The 24,510-nt window shown below is 46.1% G+C and overlaps 1 protein-coding gene across 4 annotated transcripts in view; it reads left to right on the forward strand.

The window, feature by feature from the left end:
• The window catches only part of CREB1 (cAMP responsive element binding protein 1), a 262,890-nt gene that overhangs the window by 231,541 nt on the left and 6,839 nt on the right, over window positions 1-24,510 (forward strand). For 3 of the 4 annotated variants that reach the window (XM_029606357.1, XM_029606360.1, XM_029606361.1), the window contains one exon: window positions 17,682-18,133. The exons of the other annotated variant lie outside the window; for it this stretch is intronic. In XM_029606357.1, coding sequence (XP_029462217.1) covers window positions 17,682-17,871 — 190 coding nt within the window. In that variant the 3' untranslated portion in view covers window positions 17,872-18,133. Of the gene's footprint in view, window positions 1-17,681; window positions 18,134-24,510 lie in introns of those variants that run through there. 4 annotated transcript variants of the gene reach the window in all.

Below are 24,510 nucleotides of genomic sequence, written 5' to 3' on the forward strand. Positions count from 1 at the left end.
TCCACACCTTTGCAGCTCATTATTGTCTCGACAAGGCTGGCAGACAAGGTTCCATCTTTGGCCAGTCTGTTCTAAATAATTTGTTTCCAGTTTAATAACCCAACTTCCTTCCTGCAACCCACTGTGAAACTCAGGCTGCTCTCCTACCCAAAACCACCCCTCCTGTTGTGCCGCCTGCACGTCGTTGGGTACTTTTGGTTCGCTTACTCGGCATCCTGTAGCTCTCTTTTCACCCATATGTGAGGACTACCATCCTGCTTGTCCTGGGAGAAAGCAGAGTTGCTTACCTGCTTTCTCCCAGGACAAGCAGGATGGTATTCTCCCAGGACAGCAGTATGTTAGTCCTCACGAAACCCACCCACCACCACACAGTGTTGGGTTCGCTTATCATTTATTATTTTATTTTTTGCTCATACTTTTTGCTACAAACGAGACTGAAGGGGGGGGGGGCCTGCTGGGTGCAGGGTTGGTGGCATGCTGGGCATGTTCAGTGTGCCAGTCAAAGTTCTAGAAACTTTAACAAGTGTTCCGTGATTGGGCTCCATCCTGATGATGTCACCCATAAGTGACATCATCACATATGGGTGACATCCCGCTATCCTGGGAGAACATCTGTTACAGGTAAGCAACTCTGCTTTCTTTGATTTGTTTTAAATGAACTACTTGCTAACTTCATAGAGTGCCCCCTGGTCCTTCTATTATCTGAGAGAGTAAGTAATCAGTTTACATTAACTTGTTCAAATCCTTTCATGATTTCATAGACTGCTATCATATCCCCCCTCAGTAGTCTCTTCTCCAAACTGAACAGCCTAACGTCTTTAGCCTTTCCTCATAGGGCAGCCATTTCATGCCCCTTATCATTTCCGTCACCCTTCTCTGTACTTGCTCCAGTGCAGCTGTAGCCTTTTTGAGATGCGGTGACCAGAACTGCACACAGTATTCAAGATGCAACCTCACCATGGAGCAATACGGAGGCATTATCACGTTCTCCGATTTATTTTCCATTCCCTTCCTAATAATTCCTAACATTCTGTTTGCTTTCTTGATTGCCACAGCACACTGTGCCAACGATTTCAATGTATTATCCACTATGACGCCTAGATCTCTTTCCTGGGTGGTAATTCCAAGATAGAACCTAACATTGTGTAACCACAGCAAGGTTTATTTTTCCCTATATGCATCATTTTGCACTTGTCCACGTTAAATTTCATCTGCCATTTGGAAGCCCAATCTTCCAGTCTTGCAAGCCTCTCCTGCAGTTAATCACAATCCGCTTGAGATTTAACTACTCTGCATAATTTTGTCTCAACCGCAAATTTGATCACCTCACTCGTTGTACCCCTTTCCATATCATTTATAAATATATTAGAAAGCACTGGTCCAAGTAGAGATCCCTAAGGCACTCCACTGTTTACCTTTTTCCACTGTGAAAACTGCCCTTTAATCCTACTCTGTTTTGTCTTTTAACTAACTTGTAATCCACAAAAGGACATCGCCTCCTATCCCATGACTCTTTAGTTTTCTTAGAAGCCTCTCATGTGGGACTTTGACACCTTCTGAAAATCCAAATACACCACAACTACCAGTTCACCTTTGTTTACATGTTTATTCACCCCTTCAAAAAAATGTAGGAGCTTTGTGAGGCAAAACTTCCCTTGGGTAAATCCATGTTGGGTGTGTCTAAATGTTTGTGATTTTATTCTTTATAAGTTTCCATGATTTTTCCCAGCACTGAAGTCAGGCTCACCGGTCTATAGTTTCCTGGATCATCCCTGGATCCCTTTTTAAATATAAGGGTTATATTGACCATCTTACAATCTTCAGATACATCGGATGATTTTAATGATAGGTTAAAAAATTTTTCTAATAGTTCTGAAATTTCATGTTTAACTCTTTCAGAAACCTGGTGTGTGTACCATCTGGTCCAGGTGATTTACTACTCTTCAGTTTGTCAATCAGGCCTCCCACATCTTCCAGGTTCACCATGATTTGGTTCAGTTGATCTGAATCATCACCCATGATTTACTAGAGGGTAGGTCTTGTCAAACAAATCTGATCAATTTCTTTGACCAGAGAATTGGATTGGGGGGAGCATTAGATATAATGTAGGTGGATTTCAGTATGTTTATCACATGGTTCCGCATAGGCTACATATAAATTGAAAAAATTAATGACTAGTCTACAACAATTGTTGATTATTCATATACGTCTCCTCTGTATATAAAGGTCACATAAAATTTATTTATTTATTTATTTAACACTTTTTTATACCGACCTTCATAGTAAATAAACCATAAAAAAAAAAATCTTTATCTTTTAATTTTTATTAATCTCAAAAACATTAACAAAATAATTTTTGTGAGAGGGGAGACCTCAGTACTGGTAAGACATCTGATTAACCAGAATCTTGATACCCAGTCGTTGCAGTCATAGGTCTTACCACCTCTTTTGTTTTTTCTTTTTTCTTTAAAATACCTTCATTCCCGATTCATATGCATTTCTCTTCTTTATATCAAATTTAATTTAATCCTACCACTCTCCGTATACCCTTGATTTCTTTTTTTTGATTGATTCTTGTGTAAATCACAATCGAGTGGTACACATCTCAATCCAATGAAATAACACGAGATTATAACACTAGATTTAAGACATCCGGAGACTCTAGTATCTTGCCAGTGACCATAGTTAAGCTGTGATGCCCAACATATAATTTACTTTGAAGCGAAGACATTTGCGTCTTCATCCCATGCTAAATACTGAACTTGAACCCGACATATAAATCAGTTATGCACTTATCTTTTCATTTGTACCTTAATGATGTTGCTGTGTTTCTGTACACCAAATGCTTTTTCAAGATGCTGAATTTTCTTAGCCGCCAACGTTGTCAACGTTTCGCAAATGCTGCATCAGGGCAGATTAGTTATGTCGGCAACCTTCCATCTCTGTTAGTCCGACTAACTATGGGTATCAAGATTCTGGTTAATCTGCACTCTGATATCGTTGGAAGGGTAGCGTCCTCCATGGACTGTGCTCCGTTCATCCCCGAAAGGGAAGTATTGAGCTAATTCACTCGAGGAATATTTTATTTAAATGAAAATTAAGAAAAATTGATAAAACAAAAAATGAACAAAAAGTGTCTTACACACAAGTGAATTTATGACCTATGATTAAAGATGATCCCAATTGCGGCTTGACAAAGAGCAGAGATGCCCAAAGAGACAGCAGGATCTTATGAGGGTCAACAAATCACTTGTATGAATATTACATAGTTTGAATTCGGTACAGACTATCCTACTATTAGAAGAGAAACTGATGTATAATATATTAATTATTAATCAGATGTCTTACCAGTACTTGATATGGGCCTTAAAGTGTCTGACTAAGGCCTAGATTTATCAAAATGCACTAGAAAGTAGTAAATAATCAACTATCAAATTACTTGGAGGAAAATAATATCCTTCATCCTTCACAATATGGATTTCGGAAAGAACATAGTACGGAATCACTCCTCATATCACTCCTTGATCAAGTATACCTGGGATTTGACAAAGGATGCGCCTTCCTGCTTGCACTCCTTGATATCTCGCAGCTTTCGATACAGTCAACCATGCTATATTATTAAACCGGCTATCTGACATAGGAATCTCAGGATCTGTCTTCAGATGGTTCGACTCATTCCTCAGTAATCGAGGTTATAAGGTTAAAATCAATAATATGGAATCTCCTTATACTAATTCCCCACATGGAGTCCCCCAGGGCTCCTCTCTATCTCCCACTCTATTTAATATTTATCTCCTCCCTCTTTGCCATTTCCTCTCGTCGCTAAATTTGAAATTCTACGTATACGCAGACGATGTCCAAGTTTTGATTCCTATAACAGGCTCTTGGACTCAGCAATCAAATTATGGGAATCTCACCTTCAAACTATTAACCATCTCCTTACTAGCCTCAACCTGGTGTTAAATACTGCTAAGACTGAAATCCTGTTTATCACCCCTGAAAATAATCTACACTTACAACAATTGCACACTATCTCCCACATCACTCATGCTAGAGATCTTGGAGTTATTATTGACAACCATCTGAGCTTAAAGAAATTTATAAATTATACTATAAAAGAATGCTTCTACAAGTTACAGGTGCTTAAAAAACTCAAGCCTCTCCTATATCACCATGACTTCAGGACTGTACTCCAAGCAATCCTGTTCTCTAAGGTCGATTATTGTAACTCGATCCTACAAGGTCTACCAGCTGTTACATTAAAACCTCTGCAACTACTCCAAAACGCAGCTGCAAGGATTTTGACCAACACTAAGCGCAGAGATCACATCACGCCCATTTTAAAAGACCTACATTGGCTTCCAGTTAATTTTAGAATTGTTCACAAATTCCTCACCATTATTCATAAAAACATCCACCACCAGACTCCACTAGACCTACTACACCCTCTCAAATTACACTCTTCAGCTAGACCTTTGAGAGATGCCTATAAGGGATCCCTTCATGTTCCCCCAATCAAATTGGTACAAAGATTATCTATCAGGGACCGGGCCTTTTCAACAGCAGGCCCCACTATTTGGAATACACTACCCCCAGACCTCCGACAGGAAACCTGCCTCATAAATTTTAAAAAGAAACTGAAGACTTGGCTTTTCGGTAGAGCCTTTCCTGTCTCCTAGACTATATCCTACTAAGATATTTTTCAATCAGCTGTACTTCAATAACTAGCAAAATGTCATATAATCATGTTATAATGCTAGAGTTATTCTCCTGAGGTTGGCGTCAAGCCCTTTCTCTCTGTTATATCACTCTACTTTGATTATCTGTCTCTTCATTTCCAATTCCTAGTTACTCACCCTTGTTATAATGTAACTTTTTACCTTCTGCTCACAATCTGTCTCCTCTTTTGAGGTTTGACTAGTTACTGTTAATGTACTATCGTTCTATGTAAACCGAGTTGATTTGATCTGTATCAAGAAAATCGGTATATAAAATCCCTAAATAAATAAATAAATAAATATCGCATGCGATAGGAAAAGGGGTGTGTTTTATGGTAATGGACAGTTTATCGCAATTTGCGCTAATACCTATGCGAAGAGCTATCTCTTTCACACTTTGCGATAAGTGCCAGAATTGTACTTCCTACATACAACCACTGGGGGGAACATGTTTAGTAGTTTTAAGGTCCTGGAGAGCCAGCCTAGCTATCAGGGCCACAGGGGGGGAGAGCGAACCTAGCCATAATGCCCTCACACTTGATAGGTATTTATATCTCTATGGGAGGCCCACTTAGTAAGTTGAAGTGAGGTTTAGGTATTAGTGTAGGGGTTAGGAGCCACTTTGACATTCAAAGTGAGACGTATGAACAGAACAGTGCTCTCGTGAAGATTTGATGACCTTCGGAGTGAGGAAACTCACCCAAAGATGAGATTTGTGCAATGTTCTCTCAACCTAGCTTGATGGACTCTCTATCTGGGTAACATCAAGCTAGGTTGAGAGAACATTGCACAAATCTCATCTTTGGGTGAGTTTCCTCACTCCGAGGGTCATCAAATTTTTACAAGAGAGCACTGTTCTGTTCGTATGTGTCACTTTGAATGTCAAAGTAACCCCTACACTAATACCTAAATCTCACCTTGACTTTCTAGGTGGGCCTCCCATTGAGATATAAATGCTTATCTACTGTGAGGGCATTATGGCTAGTCTCTTTCACTCTCTCTCTCGCTCTCTCTCAGGGCTTTACACAAATGAAAAAGGTGTAGTAAAAATACATGTTAAAGCTGTGCGATACGACTTCGCAAAATTGTGAACCCAGCCCACTCGCTCACAAATCACGCTCCAAACTCCTCCCTTTTTTCTGATTTGCATCGCACCATGCGTTATGGTGCTTTCGCAGGCGTTAAAGATGTTTTCGCATATGTTAAGGCGTTTTTGCATGCGTTAAAGGGGCTTAATGCATGCGAAAACACCATATAGCAATTTCATAAATGACCCTGTGAGTTAGAAACTGGTTGAATGGGATGCAACAATGCGTAGCAATAAATGGAGTTTGTTCCGAGAAGAAAGGCTTTACTAGTGGTGTATTATAGGGATCGGTCCTTGGACCAATTCTTTTCAACAGTTTCATAAGTGATATTGTAATAAGACTATTGCAGAAGGTTTGTCTTTTTGTGGATGATACCAAAATCTGATTGTCCTCAGAGAAATTGTTTTCCATCTCCTTTCCTTTGTCTCCTTTGTGGAATAATTCACATTTCCCTATACACTTTAGACTGACAATGTTGGTTTAATTGTGGGGGACATGGTGTCTTGGGAACTGTTTTAGAGTGGTTTTGATCTTACTTGACAACTACAAACAAGGTCTAGTTTGAATTGCTCCCCCTGGTATTCGCTAACTGCCAGTGTCCTACAAGGCACTCAATCCTGTATGTGTTGCTGTTCAGCATTTATTTAGTTCCAATTTTTAGGCTATTGGCTGGACGTACTGTGGCATGCCAGCTATACGCAGATAATATATAATTCTTTCTTTAGGCAGCTTGATATGTTACCTCCAAGTTGATGTCTTGTTGTCTCTGTCATCAAACAATGGCATCGTAGTTTGAGTACTTTCCAGTTTATTTTGATTGACAAATTTAAATTGCAGGTGTCAGATTTTGCGAAAAGCTTAGGAGTGGTGATAGACTCCGGTCTTACTTTAACTGCACAAATTAAATCTGTTGTGAGAGCTGGTTTTTACAAGTTATATTTGCTACGTAATTTGAGACCTTTACTCTGCTTCTGATTTTTTTGTTGTGGTACAGGCCTTAATTTTATCTTTATTGGATTATTGTAACTGTTTATATATCAGATTACCAAAATCAGTACTAAGAGTTCTTCAGATGTTGAAACATTCTGCTGCAAGGCTGGTTTCTGGTCATCCCATGAAAAAGCACATCTCTCTCGTTTTGAAAGATCTCCACTGGCTGTCTACTCATCTTTTTTAAATTGTTTCTCAAAAAAAGACAAAGAATTCTGGACTTGGGGGAAGGGGATTCTTTTTTGCTGTGTTTCCCTTGTAAGTGTTGTGTGTAGGTTGCTGATGTCAAATATATATTTTCCTGGCGTGTAGCCAGATGGGCTCAGAACGAATGGGATAGTATCCGCGTGCTAGCAGTTGGAGACGGATCTGACGTCAGCACGGGGGTATATATATCCCCACAGGAAGCGTAGCAACTCAGTAATTTCCGTCTCCAAAGCAGTTTGGAGTGCCTGCACGCTAGTTGAGCGTGCTTTCCAAGACTACTTTAATTTTTTTCTCTTTTCTTATAATTCTAGATTCTACTTTCTACTTTCTGTAAAACTTTCGAGCCCCGTGCTCCTGCGGTGATACCCAAAGGTCACTCCCCCAGTTGAGCTGCCCGGGGTGATTTCCGTGGTCCCCCCGGAGGTTAAGTCCTCGGTCCGGCCAAATCGCGGCAGGGACACAGCCTCCGGGCGAGGTTCGGGTGAGGCTTACGAGGCGCCTCGGTCCCGGCGTGGACGAGGCAGCGGGTGCATATCCTCAAACGCGGTGGTGAAGGTGGTTGCCCGCTCTCCCTGCAGCCGGAGACCTCCTGGGTTCCAGCCGAGAAGCGCCGAGGTTCAGATGAGGCGTACATCTCGTTTTTCGGGTCTCCGAAGGAACAGAGGATCGGCGGCGTGGCACGCCAAGGAGGGCGCCATTTTGTGGGCCTCGTTCAGGTAGGGCGCCGGTAATAGGCGCAGGTTTATTCCTCCTTGTGTGTATATTGCCTTATTGTTGTGAGCATTTCCACTGAGCGTGTATTGCTAACTGCCGGGTACTGAACGGTATTGCTACACCGCCTGTTGCTGAGAGCATATTGAATGCTATTGAGCGTATATTGCTAACCGCATATTGCTGAAAGCCTATTGAATGCTTTTGAGAGTATATTGCTAACCGCATATTGCTGACAGCCTATTGAATGCTATTGAGCGTATATTGCTAACCGCATATTGCTGAACGCCTATTGAAAGCTATTGAGCGTGTATTGCTACCGCATATTACTGAAAGCCTATTGAATGCTATTGAGCGTATATTGCTGACCGCATATTGCTGAATGCCTATTGAATGCTATTGAGAGTATATTGCTAACCGCATCTTGCTTGAACGCCTATTGAATGCTATTGAGCGTATATTGCTAACAGCATATTGCTGAACGCCTATTGAAAGCTATTGAGCATATATTGCTACCGCATATTACTGAAAGCCTATTGAAAGCTATTGAACGTATATTGCTAACTGCATATTGCTGAAAGCCTATTGAGAGCCATAGGGCGTGTATCGCTAATGGCATATTGCATACATTTGGGCTGTTTTCTTGGCCGCCTATTGCTGAGAACATATTGCGCATATTGCTGCTGCATGTTATTGTTATTGTGCGCCTGTTGTATTAAGCGCCCATTGCTGCCGCATATTATTATTATTGCGCGCCTGTTGTAATCAGCATTCAGTGCATATTTTTCAATGGATCAGAACGCAGCAGCGTCTTCAGCGACGGCGCTGCCTGCTTCAGGCATTAAAGCCCTTGGCCTCTGCTCTGCATGCCAGCTTAGGGCCACGCGCAGTGAAGAGCCAGACTCCCTATGTGCCCAATGTGAGGAGGCCGTGGGACCCTTAGGCCAAGACCGGTCTCAGCCACGATTTGTTGACAGTTCCCCAGGGGCTACCCCGGATTTAGGGGGCAGTCTCGACCAATCTGGAATCCCCGGGGATCTTGTACCCCGGCGATTAGAGGCTGCTTCAATTTCCTGGGTGGACCTCTTTAAGGGGATTCATGCCTTTGTACAGATGCAAACGGCTTCCCGTCCAGGCCCTGTGGTTCCTGCTGTTCCTGTGGTTCCTGCGGCGGCTTCTGCGGATCCTGTTCCTGGACCCTCACGCCCTTATCACGAGCGGGACCTCCCGCCGCTGGACAGTCCAGATCAATCAGACCAGGAGGTCTCACCGGACGAGTCCGAACTCCCGGACGAGGGGGACCTTCCCCCAGGGATTGAGCCATATAGAACCATGAGGCGGTTCTTCCCTAAAGAGGATCTCTCCGACCTGGTGTCTCAGTGTCTGGCAGAATTGGATATTACAGGTCCCAGCGCTTCGGTGCCCTCCGCGCAGAACCCCCTGTTGGAAGGTCTTCGTCCTACAGCCCGCCATTTTCCATTCTTACAAGCGGCACAACAACTGATAGATTTAGAATGGGCGGCACCAGCGGCTTCCTTCAAAGGGGGCCGGGCTCTGACGAGCATGTACCCATTGGCACCGGCTATCCAGGACCTGCTGGCGTGCCCTCAGGTGGACGCCTTGATTAGCGCTGTGATCAAGCGCACTACCATTCCAGTTGAAGGGGGGACGGCCCTCAGGGAGCCTCATGACCGGCGACTGGACGCCATTCTGAAACAGACCTTTGAGGTGGCAGCTCTATCTTTGCGGATCGCAACTTGCTGCACAGTGGTGACATGTGCCTGTTTGTCACAGGTTAGAAACAACGCTCCAGCGGCAGACATGGAGTCAACTCTTTCGTTCCTCACGGATGCTGCATCTGACCTGGTCCGGACAACAGCCAAGGGGATTTCATCCTCCATAGCTGCCAGGAGGCAGCTCTGGATCCGGAAATGGTCAGCTGATGCGCCTTCCAAGACACGCCTCACCAGATTGCCCTTTAAGGGCTCTTTCCTATTTGGCAGCGACCTTGATAAACTGGCCAGTACATGGGGTGCCTCTCCAGTGCCCAGACTACCGGAAGATCGGGTCAGAAGGGGCCAACGCACCTTTCCAAGGCCCTCCAGGGGCAGGAGTTCCCAGCGCTTTGTTCCTTACAGGGGTCGCTATCAGGCACCGCGCCCTCAGGCCAGGAATCAGTCCTTTCGGACCAAGCAGCGCAAGAGGGGAGCGGGCCCGGGCTCGGGTCCCGGCCGCGCCTCCCAATGAGAATCCGCCGATTCATCTGGGGGACGGAGCCATAGGGGGCAGGTTAACCCTCTTCTACCCCAGATGGGTCGAGATTACGTCGGACCAGTGGGTCCTCACCATTATCCGGGAGGGATATTATCTGGACTTTCATCATCTCCCTCCGGACAAGTTTGTGGAATCTTCCTGTCCCACACACAAGAAGGCAGCATTGGAAGCTACCCTGGCGAGGCTCCTGTCCTTGAAAGCCATCATCCCAGTACCTGCCTGGGAAGTGAATTCTGGACACTATTCCATTTATTTCATGGTACCCAAGAAAGGGGGCACTTTTCGGCCTGTGCTGGACCTCAAGTCAGTCAATCGATACTTGCGGGTACCGAGGTTTCGCATGGAGACTCTGCGCTCCGTCAAGGCTGAGGTACAGCCAGGGGAATTCCTCACGGCATTAGACCTGTCAGAGGCATACCTGCATATCCCGATCCATCCGGATCATCAGCGCTACCTACGCTTCAAGGTTCTGGGACGCCAGTTCCAATTCCGGGCTCTGCCCTTCGGGTTGGCCACGTCACCACGGACATTCACCAAGGTGGTCGTAGTGGTAGCAGCGGCACTCAGGAGGGAAGGAATTCTGGTCCATCCCTACCTAGACGACTGGCTGATCCGGGCGAAATCTCGAGAGGAGAGCCTTCGGACGACCGACAGAGTAATCGCCCTTCTGGAAAGCTTGGGCTGGGTGATCAACCTCAGCAAGAGCTGCCTACAGCCTTCCCAGTCTCTGGAATACCTGGGAGTACAGTTCGACACCCGGGCGGACACAGTCAGTCTCACTACCAAGAGAAAGTTGAAACTTCAGCAGCGTATCCAGTATTTGATGGGAGCCAGTCGGCCCGTAGCCTGGGATTATCTGCAGGTTCTTGGTCTCATGGCATCCACCCTGGAAGTGGTGCCTTGGGCGAGGGCCTATATGAGACCTCTACAACACTCCCTGCTCTCTCGCTGGAGCCCCCGTCTACGGAACTATTCCACGCACCTTCCTCTGCCAGTCAGGGTGCGGACCCAGTTGCGGTGGTGGTTGCGGTCCAACCACATGAGCAGGGGTTCGAAGATGTCCTCACCCTCGTGGACCTTGCTCACCACAGATGCCAGCCTGAGCGGCTGGGGAGCACACTGCGAAGAACTCACCGCACAAGGGCGGTGGAACAGAGAGTAGTCAGCGTGGAACATCAACCGTCTAGAGGCCCGGGCAGTCCGATTGGCATGCCTTCGATTTGCTCACAGACTGAAGAACAGAGCAGTCAGAGTGATGTCCGACAACGCCACCACGGTGGCATACATCAACCGTCAGGGAGGAACCAGAAGCAGACAAGTATCTCTGGAAATCGCCCCACTGATGGCTTGGGCAGAGGCAAATCTGCAGGACATCTCCGCCGTCCACATTGCCGGGAAGGACAACACCACAGCAGACTTTCTCAGCAGAGAAAGCCTAAATCCGGGAGAGTGGCAGCTGTCACCCACAGCCTTCCAGATGATTGTGGATCACTGGGGGATTCCGGACATGGATTTACTGGCGGACAAGTCCAATGCTCAAGTACCCAGATACTTCAGCCGCAAGCGCGACCCGTTCTCACACGGAATCGATGCCCTGGTTCAGCCGTGGCCTCCAGGGACTCTGCTATACGCCTTTCCCCCGTGGGATCTGCTGGGCGCCATCATCCACAAGATTCAGAAACACCGGGGCCTAGTTCTTCTAGTGGCACCAGACTGGCCAAGAAGACCCTGGTATGCGGACATGAGAAGACTACTGGCAGGGGAGCCTCTCCCCCTGCCTCCTCTCCGGGACCTTCTACGTCAAGGTCCCATCCTCCACGAGGATCCAGCTCAATTCTCTCTTACGGTCTGGCCCTTGAGAGGGCTAGACTGAAGAAAAGAGGTTACTCGGAGCCCGTGATTGATATGCTCCTCCGAGCTCGCAAGTTTTCCACATCCCTCACCTACATTCGCATCTGGAGAGTATTCAAAGCATGGTGCGACACTCATGGCACCAATCCCCATGCGACCACAATCCCTATTGTGTTGGATTTCCTGCAGGATGGACTTCAGAAGGGTCTCTCCCTCAGCTCCATCAAGGTTCAGGTGGCTGCGCTGTCTTGCTATGGTCCCAGGAGGGATGGCAAGACCATCGCCGTGCACCCAGATGTTTCTCGCTTCCTGCAAGGAGTCAAGCATATTCGTCCGCCACTGAAGTGGTCTGTGCCTTTGTGGAACCTCAATCTTGTTTTGGATTTCCTCGCGGGGTCCACCTTCAGACCTCTTCGGGGCCTATCTCTCCGTTCTCTAACCTTGAAGATGGTGTTCTTGCTGGCTGTATGTTCAGCCCGCCGCATCTCAGAGCTACAAGCACTGTCCTGCCGTGATCCATTTCTCAGAATCACTCCGGAGGCTATCCATCTTCGGACGGTCCCCTCCTTTCTACCGAAAGTGGTTTCACAGTTTCATCTTAACCAAACCATATCCCTGCCGACCACGGCGGGTCTGAAGAAATCTGAAGACGGGCGTTTATTACGCCATCTCGACATTGGCAGATTGCTGCCCAGATATTTGGAAGTGACACAACACCTACGAAAGACGGACCATCTATTCGTCCTGCACAGCGGGAAGAAGCAAGGTGAAGCGGCCTCGCGGCCCACCATCGCCCGCTAGATTAAAGAAGTTATCAGAGCAGCTTACGTAGAAGCCAGGAAGTCTCCGCCTCTACAAGTCAAGGCTCATTCTACCAGAGCACAAGCGACATCCTGGGCTGAATCCAGGATGCTGTCGCCTGCAGAAATCTGTAAAGCGGCAACGTGGTCCTCCCTCCATACCTTCTCCAGATTCTACCATCTGGATGTTCAGGCCAGGGAGGACTCAACATTTGCGAGGGCGGTACTACATGGTCCTCAGGCAGCCTCCCGCCCAGGCTGGGAGTAAAGCTTTTGTACATCCCATTCGTTCTGAGTCCATCTGGCTACACGCCAGGAAATGTTGAGATTACTACCTGATAATCTCCTTTTCCTTAGTGTAGACAGATGGACTCAGCATCCCACCCAGCTGCCTGTGTGCATGGGTTTCACCGATTCAAGGTAAGCCATGTCTTCTGTTCCATAAGAGCGTACACTCTACCTGGTGTCAACGCCTTCCGGTTGTGAATGCTGGCGGTCTCCAGCTACTATCAATCGGTCAGGGGAATCCTGTTTTCACTTTCACTGAGCGTCAGTACACACATCCATAACAGCTTTTGCAAGGAAGATTACTGAGTTGCTACGCTTCCTGTGGGGATATATATACCCCCGTGCTGACGTCAGATCCGTCTCCAACTGCTAGCATGCGGATACTATCCCATTCGTTCTGAGTTCATCTGTCGACACTAAGGAAAAGGAGATTATCAGGTAGTAATCTCAACATTTATGATCCAGCACAATTGGAGAGACTCATTCAGGATAAATCCATTAGCTCATAATTTGATGGCATAGTTTATATATAGCTATTCTTTTTTCCTCTTAATTAATCTTTCTGAAGCTCCCAGTGTTAGTCTGCATACAGTTAGATCATTTTCTTCTGTATAATTATAATTTTCTTATGTAATATTATGAGCCACTGTTTGATTTCTTATTTTCATTTGAAAATACTAAAATATTAATATTGCAAAATGTAACAATGTAAAAAAAAAGTTGTATGGTGTATCACTGTAAACACAATCAAGCATTAAGCACTGAAGTCTTATCATCCACCCACACCCACTTGCTGTGGATACCAAATGAGAAACTTATTTTGTTTATAATACTTTTTGTGTTTTAGATATCAAAAATAGTATATAAAACACCCAGCTAATTTGACATTTGTTTTCATACAGTCAATTTATAGCAAAAACATTCACAATCATATAGTGCACGACAAACACAAAGATGTTATCAACTTAACTTATGTCCAGATGGATATGTTCAGACAAGTGAAATTCAATGTGGCTCATGGATAAAATTCACCACCATAACGTTGTCTTATGGTGATATTAAACAGGTAAAGTCCAATGTAGCTCATGGATAAAATTCACCATAACACGCTGCTAGTGTTTTTGGTGAAAACATTTGCTTGCTTTGGGGGAAAATGTTCATTCCTTATTCACTAAATCTCAATATAGTACACTAAATTCATCCTCAGTCCAAACAGAGTTAGTCTTGATTATGCACACAGCCTCTTCCAGTGCACTCTTCTCAAATATTTCAAATAAAACACCTGCATAAAAGCTGCGGGTAAATACTAAAGGACAGCAATGGAAGTTGTATAGGCTTATTCATGAGCCCATATGTGTATTCTGTGTACCTGTCAATTTAAGCTAGATCATTCATATTTAGGCTGTTCCTTGTTTCTTAATCCCTATATTGAGATACATTGGTGTTTTCAGATTTGAGTTTTGAGTTATATGTGGACTTTTCATCCATTTAGGGGTAGATTTTAAAACCTTGCGCGCGCGTCCGAATGACGGTATATAAAACTCAACAAATAAATACATAAATAAATAGAATCCCAGATCAACACGCGCAAGGGGAGGAACAATTTTGCAAATTCATGTGGCAACGCATCGGGGCCTTCCCCAGTTTCCTCCCAATCCGCTCCAATTAAGGAGCGGACTGGGAGAGAACTTCCCAACCCCCTAGCCTAACCTCCCTTCTCCTTCCCCTATCCTGCCCTCCCCCTATCCCTATCCTAAATCCCCCCAAATCTTTTATCCTACCTTTTGCTCCTGCTTCTGAGCAGGAGCAAGTTGCACGCGCCGGCACAGCGGCAAATGGCCGCTGTGCCCGGCGCCTCTAGCCCCACCCTGCCCCCGGACCTCCCCACCCCGGACCGCTCCTTTCGCTAACCCCAGGACTTACACGCGTGTGGCCGGGCCCTTTGAAAATTGGCCCGGCGCGCGTAAGGCGGGCCACTCGCGTAAACGATTTAAAATCCGGCCCTAAGTCTCTATTTGAAACATCTTTGATAACAGTATAAGCATTACTAAGATTCCAAGAATGAATTGAGGTCCTCTGGGACATTCCAGTATCTGGTGTCCCACACCTTATCTGTTTTAGGGCCTCATGCAGTCTTTCCTGTTTTCCTGTGAGATTTACTCTCCTATTCAGCAAAAATATTGTTCATTTCCTATTTTAGAGATTGTTGGCTCTGGCCACCATCTGTTTAGTTTAGTTTTTATTAACTTTTTATTTATTGACATTTAAATTTATATAACAGAAAAACCTGAACAGAGAGGCAAAATTCCATAAAAGGAAAATGATATATAGTTTCATCTAGGAACATAATGGAAACTTTAGACCACAATAAAGGAGGGATTATGAAGAAAAAAGATAAAGCACCCAAAAATTATAATTTGTTTATTGCTGGCAAACCTAAACTATCACAGTCTTAACTAACAGCTATAGGTGCCTTTCAGTTTCATAGGAATCCTTGAAGCTGACAAGGATCATATAAAACACATTTATTGCCTCCCCACTTAAATGACATTTACAGGGAAAGCGCAAAGAAAATGTAGCGCCCAGAGCTAATACCCTCTGCTGCGTCATCGAAAACAATCTATGCCTTTGCTGAGTGGTTCTGGCAACAACAAGAAAAATAGTTTACCACTTAAAAAGAAACAAGATTCAATACAGAAGTTTTTTTTAAGGTCCATTCTTTATCAGATTCCAAAACATAAACCACTAACAGAGTGGCACAGGTCTTTGATTCTAGCTGAGAGTTTTACAAAAATGCAGTTAAATCAACATCTCCTAAATTCCCAGAAGCAAAATCATTGCTCCTAACAACTACTTCCCTTTTTATTTTATCTGGAAGATGTCTTTAGAGATAGGTGGAAAGGCCTCCACTGAAATTTTAATATTTCCAAATAAAATCTTTTCAGCATTTCAAGGAGAGCAGACAACTCCTTATAAAAGCTCAACATTTTCAAGTTAAGTCTCCTTGAATAGTTGTCTAGCTTTTCAAATTGGCAAAAAGACCACTCCTTATCTCTAATTAGTGATGACTGAGACTGTTGCAACTCTTTTTGTTGAGAAGACAACTATTAATTTTGTCATGTATCTAGTGATTTTGTTCATGGGAAGCATGTTATTTCTGGTGAGTTTCATGTTTAGTAATACAGAGTCCATTTTCTCCGATAAGGAACTGCCCAATCCCATGATAGCAGACCACAGAGAATCCATAGTAATTACAGCCAGCTTTACTAAATTAAATTAGTCAAAACTTGGAAATAAAGTCACTGGAGTAGTAACTGGGAGAGGCAAGATTCGCTTTCCTTTTACCCCCACCCCCCAAACACATTCCCCCTTTTCCTTGCTTCACTGAAGAACGACAAACATCTTTATTTGGTCAAATAAAGGCCGCAGTTTATTTACACCAGACCCGAGCCCGATAACTTTATAACAAAGCTAAAACATGACCCCCCCCCCTTGTAACATCCTTCTTAACCTGCCCCCCACCTCATCCCAGTGGTAGAGCTCTGCCTGTATCCTCCAGACCTCTTACCCCACCTCGTCTGAGCGTGGGTAAGTGATATCGCCTCTGAGCATCGGCCCCCCTCTTGCTCATTGGCCATCTCGTGCAGCAGCCCCCCCGCACTGCACAAGATTCTCCCCCCCCCCCCCCCCCCCCTTTTGCATACCTTTTAACAATACAATAAATCAACAACATTTGGGCTCGGGTTTACCGCCACCACTGCGACAAATACATATAACCATACACTTTAACAATACCACAACAACCCCCTCTGGGCGGGAGGGAGGGAAAGCTTCTTGCCTGCTGCCTCGGCCGTTTCCCTGCCAACTGAGGCTGAGTAACAGCTGCTCCAACTGACTCACTTTCCTTGTCCAATCCCTGGTCCGCCTTTAAAATTCCTGTACCCTATTGGCTCCCTACCTAGCCCCCTCCCCCCCCTTCCTTTCTAATTCCTCCCCTTTGTTTATCTTCCTCACTAGGGCCTCGCTCTCTTGCCGCCCGTTATTTTCGCAGTGTGAGACAAGCTCACCCTGCTTTAACAGATGACAATATCACTCATATTAGCTAAACCAGCTTGATCCACACCCAAGGTCTCCCCATCCCCAGGAATAGAAGCTAAAACTTCTTTGGCTAATAAAATTCTATTCCTGACCAAGGGTGACTCTTTTGGTCTTGGAGGTGACCGAGCATCTGGGCTCAAGGGGGTAGAATCTCCACTAACAGCGGCACAAGAAATGCCAAGCTGACCAGCCAGAAGTTATTGGGCTATATAAAATTTGAAATAGGATGCTGAATCATAGGAGGGGAACAATGGAACCAGATGGGGGAGGCCTCAAGGAACCCTTCCTCTTCTTCCTCATAAGCCACCCAAGAAAATTGAAGCAGAGAGGAGACTTACAGTTGGCGGGAGCTCTGAGTGATGACAAAATCTTCCCTAAGGGACACGCCCCTTTGGTGATGTGCGCCAGCAGTTGTGTGCTGCAAGGCAAATCTTAAATAGCACTCTTTGACACTGCCCAGTGACATCAGCGAGCGGAGTCTCGAAGGAGGAAAGGCAACGCCAGCCTGTGCAGATGGAAAAATGCCACCTCTCTTGCAGCAACCTCCTAGCCACCATCTGTTTTTATTATACATTGCAAAAAGTTTTTAACACCAGATTATATTCTTTTCTTTTATGGGGGTCTGATAGTTCCTTTCTTTTCCTTTTTCCTTCCAGCTCATTTGGAACCAGAGCTGGAATTCTGACACTCTTTAAACCTTCATTCATTACTACTGAGGAGTTTTCCTCTAATGGACTCTCCCTTTGTTCTAGTCTGATCATTGAAGCAACAGGCCTAAAGCTGGGAGCAATGAACCAGGGCTTCCTCCTTCCTTTCAGTTTGGCTACCTTGTGTCACCCCTGTTGATTACCATCTCAGCAACATTCCCACCACAGCTGACACAGGGTGCAGAAGGCCAGATTCTGGAATCAAACTGTGGTCCCTCTACATAGCACTACACATTGGGCGCAGTCTGTTGTACTTTTTTTTTCCAGAAAATAACCTTGCAGTAATTATTTGATACAAGAAGATACCAATTTGACTATAAAGGAGGTGGTTTTACCTAAAATATTTAAAAATTGTACAACCCTGAACCTCACACATTGGAGAAATCAAATACACCTTATGTGCATCCATAAAATGTAAGTCAATAAAGTTTATTTGACTAAGAAATGTAAAACTTTCCTACTCATTTGGGATGCATATTTACAATCACTGCCACACCAGGCAAGGAGTCTGATCCTTAATGATGGTTAAGTTTGTTATTTCAATTGGGACTGTATTGGGACAAGAAGGAAGGGTGGGGGGTGGATTGGGATGGAGGGATTGATCTGTAGGGCTAGTCAGTCTGAGTGCTTATACTCGCTTGGGGATATTGTTGTAAACTGTGAGGTTTAGTTGGTCACTGTGGCAGCTGACCACGCCCATGGGGGGAAGTCCCATAAGGGGTCACAGGTCAGGCTTAGCTCAGGACACACAAACACAGTTTGATCTTTTATTAGACTGTGTAAGGAAGCCACCAGAGGTGGCAGTAGTGATCAGCTGGAATAGCCCGGCAGGGCTGGAATCCCTCAGGCGCTGGAACAGCAACTCCTCCAGTAGCAGTGGAAAGAACTGAGAGAATGAGTGCAGTGGAGAATATACAAGACCCCAGTATGGAGATCCCCAGGGTAGGGAGAGCAGACCCTCAAGGAGCGAGTATCTGAATCCTGAGAGCTGGGAGGCTTGCAGATGATGTACTCACGCAGCGGTTCCACGGAGATGGCACTGGGGCTGGAACAGAGGCAGGCCCTTGAGGCGCGAGTGCCTGGTTCCAGGGAACAGCTCTGAGGTGAAGATGGTAGTACTCACTGATGTTGAAGATTAGCGAATCCTTCCAGGCACAAGAGAAAGGTAGGAGTAGGCAGCGAGTCAGGGAACATGGGCCCTCGAGGAGCGAGTACTGGTTTCCTGATAGCGACCTGGAAAGCAAGTGAGGCCCCCGAGGAGCGGGTACCCCGTTAGCATTAGAGAGTCCAATAGAGATTCAAGAGGCAGAGTAGCTGGGTACGGAGAGCGAATCCCATCCATAGGATTACCCCCTTCCTAACTCAAAGGCTAGCAAACATAGTAGGCTTTAAATATCCGGGCATCATGACGTCATCATGGGGGGACGCCCCAGAGGTTAGATCCAAGTAGGAAATAAGGGCTGCGTGGCGCGCACTCCCTATGGTACAAGCGGAGCATGGCGGGAGGCAGCACCCAAGCCGGTCCGGGGACGCCAGAGAGGACGGCAGGCAGACGCCGCAGCAGCCAGGCATCCATCCGCAGCATGAGGAGGAGCAAACAAAGAGAGGTAGGTGGAGTGAAGCCGTTGGAAAGGGACGGTTGCAACAGATACTGCGAAGAGTCAACCAGTGTTTCCACGTTCTGTTCTGTCTCTCTTTACATATGTTCATGTACATTGTGCCTGAAGGTATACAATTAATTAATAAATACATTTAAACATAAAATTATATCCTGTTATGTATAAGTGCATATACCTGTGTACTACAACAATTTTATTCATATAGGGGTAAATTTTAAAAGGAGCGTGTGCGTCCATGTTATAAAATCTGATGGCCGCGCGCATATGCGTGCCAGATTTCAAAATATGCGCGCGCATGTGTGTGGGTGACTCGTGTGTGCGAGGGGGGGGATTTTACAAAGCAATGATGCAATCAGGCCTCCCCCAGTTCCCTCGCAGTCCGCTCCCAATTAAGGAGCAGACTAGAAGGGAACTTTCCTACACCTAACTCTATCCTTCCTTCCCTCTTCCCCTCTCCTCCAACCTACCCTAGCTATCCCAAATTTTTTTATTTAAATACTTACTGCTCCTCTGGAGCAGAAGTAATCTGTGCGTACTGGCCGGCAGCTAATGGCGCTGCCCAGACCACGCCCCCCCCCCCCCAAGCTGCCTCTTTTCCTTATGTCGGCACTTCTGCACCAGGGTTTACGCGCATGGCTGAGCCCTTTTAAAATCCGGGATAAAGTGAATTTTTAATCTTATTGTGATATTGTAAAGCATTTAAAGCCACAAATTTAAAACTTTATGTACTTTGAAGTGGTTTAATTACCAGCCCATATAACCAGGGTTATGAAAATGCACTAGCCTACTTGCCTGAGGCAAGTGCATTTTCTCAACTGGTGGACTCAGGAGCTAGGGAGCCAACAGAGATGTCTTTGGCCCCTGATTGGCCCAAATGCAGGAGGCTGCAAGAGTTTACATCCCCACAGGTATATGAGTAAGGCGACAGAAGCATCATCTATGTACTGGTGGAGGCAACAGAAGAGTGTTCTGGATACAAAAGGGAACCAGGAGAGGAGAGCATGTTTAGGGGAATGGAGAGAGGGGGTTTGGGGAGGATGGCAGAAAGGAGGTTAGAGAGGGAGGAGGGGGGAAAGAGGATTGCTCCTGAGTAGGATTCAGGGACTGAAGAAGAATGAGAGGGCTGCACTAAGATGGGCAGAATGGAGGAGGAAAATGGGAAGGTTGCATCAGGCAAAGAAATGCACTCGCCATGTACTACTACTACATCTACATCTACATCAATGGAGGCAGTATATGATGAGTGCATTTCATCCCTGGAAGAATTTTAGAATCCCTTTATATAAAATGGGCAGAATGTGTTTCTTAAATTACAAAACTAATCCTGTTGCATGACATCTTAACCTAAGTACCCTGCATGAGGACATTTGATGGCAGAGGATTATGTTTTCATTATTTTTTTTTTTAATCTGAATCATGTGGGTTTTGGTTTTTTTGTTGTTTGTGTTTTTTTACAGTAACTTCAATGGAGCCTATCGATTGCTTCCCCCATTGACTTCAATGTAAAGTGAAAAAAATGAAATTTTTTTTTGTTTGAGACAAACCTGACGACTGTGCGTTACGAAATGAATGAACAAACCAAAATTAGTTTTTCGAGGTTGCAAATTCCTAATTTCTGGACCTTACTGGGAAACACAATTATTGAAATGCTATGCTACAGACCCACATAGCTTCTTACCAATTCTATAGATTGGACTATTTGCATATCATTTTGAAAGATTCTGCGAAATTCACTAACTATATCCCTTGAGAGGTAAAATTAATTTCATAAAGTCTATTATTGTTTTAGCCTTCAGCCGCTCTGGAAGAGCAAATCCGTGTGTGCCTAAACACTTCTGCCCTGCTGGCTGTGGAATTCAAAATGGCATCAGCGGACCCATAACTCCTGTTTGCTCCATATGTGCAATTGGACATTTCTTCTACACAGTAGACCCTCCAGGGTTTCACCATTTTGAAGTCTTAAAAGCCCTGTTCTGTTTTTATGTTTTAATTCCTGTTTGCTTTGTTTATTCTTATGTATGTTTTATTTTATGTAAGCTGCTTAGAGCTGTGGTTTAGGTGGCCTACAAGAACTTTGAAATAAATAATACCTAGTTCTGCACATACATTTGCTTCTTCAAGAGTGTGTTTAGGGGAGAGAGTTGAGACTTGGGGCCAGTCCCTTCAAAATTTGGAACAGTAGGCAGTTGCCCTCATTTCTTGTTCCAAAATCTGGACCTGCAAAAACTGAGTAGAAGGAGGAATGAGACAAGGGAGGAAGTGCTGGGGTGTTGAAAGGAGATGACAAGGCAGGAGACAGGAAAGAAGCATAAAGTATTTGACTAGGGGAGTGCTGAGGATAGTTCATAGATGATGTCAGAGAAAGAAAGGGATAAAAAATAAAACAAGAACCTGAAATGAGTAATCAAAAAAGCAGGTGGAAAAGCATAGATGGATACAATAGAAATTGGTGTTTTCCTTCCAAGATCTTCCTGGTCACAAATTGAAAAAATTTTTTCCTTATGTCTATCCTCTATCAATGCCTGGTTAAAATATAACATGCTTGCTCTGGATGCCAATAAAACGGAAATCATTGTCCTTGCATGTTTTCCTATCTCTAATAAAGTAGTTTTTAAAGTTCAAGAGATCACAATCTCCCATACCATCCGTAATCTTGGGTCATTACTAACCCATCCTTGTCTATGCATGAACATATTAAAACTCTCACCCAATCTTCGTTTCCTGTACGTACCCTTATCAGTCCAGACAGTGGGTTGACCCTCCTTTCCAGCAGGTGGAGACAGACTAAAACTTGAAGGATGCCCTATATCAGGACAGAGCCTATCCTCTACCCCTTCAGTATTCGTCTGTCTCCAGCAAGTGCAGCATCTCCCCTTCGGTTCTCTGCTCTAGGCTAGTCAGCCTCTTCTTCTTTCTTTTTCGGCTCAAGCAAGTAGTTCTTTTGATTCCCGCTAGTTTTAGAAACAAAGGAAAAATTCTATGAAGGAAATTTTGCCTTCTTTTAGTGTTTTTACTGTTTTTGTGTGGCAGACATCCGTCTCCCAGCTCTTGCCCGGCTCAGGGGGGCTTGTCCCATTTTGCAGGAGGGGGTTTCCTGCATAGTCCTGAGTCCGTGGACGCTTCCAGGTGTGGGGACCAACGCTCTCCGGGCCTCGTTCCCCCTCTGGCTGCCGAGAGGGTTTTTTAACCCGCTGCTGCGCTCAGTAAAAAAAAAAAAAAAAAGAGGAGTTTAAAAGTTTCAAACTTTCAATAAGTTGCAGGAACTCACCTACCTCTAACTTGTTTGCAGCAGTTGGCCAGCTTTTTTATTTTTTTCTGGTCAGAGTAGGGCTAGAAGCAGAAGGCAGCAGGTTTCCCGCCTGTTCTCTCCTGCTGTGCAGGCTGTCAATCAAGCTTTTTTTTTTTTCAGCTTTTTTATCTTCAGCCACGGCTTAGCTATGTCCCGGCTGGCAGCCTGCCTTTCTTGTGGGCTGCCCTCTTCGCGTTTTTCGCAGCAGGGCCTCTGCACTGCTTGCCTGCCGGGTGGGGAAGGTCCCTCCTTGGCAGGACAAGCAAATTTAGCCAGGGCCTCCACTCCTCCTGGCATGGCTAGGCCTTTACCGAGTCGGCAGAGCCCGGGAACAGCCGCCATCTTGGATTTTTCATCGGAGCCGATTTCAGTGCTCCCTGGGGCTGGGGGGCCAGATTTTTTTGATTTAACCCCCAATTTGGCCCCCGTGGGTGCCCAGGAGGGTGGTCCTGACCTTCCCCCTCCCCCCCCCCCCCCACCAAATCCAGGGTCCCTTTTTCAGCGAATTTCGTCCTCCTCATGCACAAATCTTATCTAGCTAGCCTGCATGAGCTGGATGAAATCTCCCCCCCCCCCCCGCCAAAAATCCCTCGTTCAGCGTCATTGACCACTGGACCGGCCGCAGAGACCCAGGGACAGGTGCGGGTGGTCCCGGGGGTTCCCCCCTCCGGTGTCTCCCGTGTCCTCAGACCCCGCTGCTTCCTCGGATTCGGCGGATGTCCCCACCCCCCTAGAGGGGGATGACCCTAGAGCCCTCTGTCTTTTTCATAAGGAGGAATTAGAGCCCCTCCTCTCTTTTGTTTTGCAGGAGCTGGGTCTGGAGAGTCCCTCCGTGGATAATCTCATGGCCTCGCTCCCTAAGGATATGAACCCGGTTCTGGGAGGGCTCTAGGCTCCGGCCTCGGCCTTTCCCTTCCACCCCATGCTTAAGCTCCTTATCCTGTGGGAATGGGAGGCTCCTGAGGGTGTGCTTCGGGTGGGGCGTGCGATGGATAAGCTCTATCCCCTCCCGGAGGAGGGCTTGGAGCTGTTGCGATAGCCATCGGTGGATTCTTATGTTTCTGCAGTGGCCAAGCACACCACCATTCCGGTGGAAGGTTCCACAGCCTTGAAGGATTCACAAGATCGTAAGCTGGAGGCTCACCTGAAGCTCATCTTCGACGTTCTGGCCCTCGGGGTCCGGGCGTCTTGCTGTAGCAGTCTCATGATGCGAGCGGGCCTCCAGTGGGTCTAACAGTTACTCTGCGCCCGGGAGCTTCCGCCACGTGAGGCAGAACAAGCCGAACGTCTGGAGGCAGTAACCGCTTACGTATAGGACGCCCTCTACGATCTGGTCCGTGTCCAGGCGAAGGCGATGGTTTCGGCAGTGGCGGCCCGGAGGCTCCTTTGGCTACGCCACTGGTCGGCTGATCAGCCCTCGAAGACCCGGCTGGGCACGCTGACCTTCAAAGGTAAGATGCTCTTTGGCGAGGATCTCGAGAAGCTTATGGACTCCTTGGCTGACAACAAGGTCCGTAAGTTCCCAGAGGACCGCCCTAAGTCTTCCCGATCCTTCGCGGCCTCTTGCTCTCGCTTCAGGAGCCAGCGTCGCTTCGCTCCTCAGGGGCGGGGCGGTTCTGCGAGGGGGTCTTCTCGTGCGCAGTCCTGGTTGCAGTCCTTTCGTAGCAGACGGCCCTTTCGCGAGGGCCAGCCCGTGCGTGCCACCGCTAAACCTGCCATGCAATGAAGTTCAGCCGACCCATTCCTTGGTTCCTTACCTCGGCGGACGCCTCTCCCTGTTCTTCGAGGAATGGGTCAAGATCACGTCGGATCAGTGGGTCCTCGACATTATCAGAGCCTGGTACGCTTTTGACCTAGTCAGGGAACTTCC

Source organism: Rhinatrema bivittatum, chromosome 6 (assembly GCF_901001135.1).
Source record: "Rhinatrema bivittatum chromosome 6, aRhiBiv1.1, whole genome shotgun sequence".
Lineage (NCBI taxonomy): Eukaryota > Metazoa > Chordata > Amphibia > Gymnophiona > Rhinatrematidae > Rhinatrema > Rhinatrema bivittatum.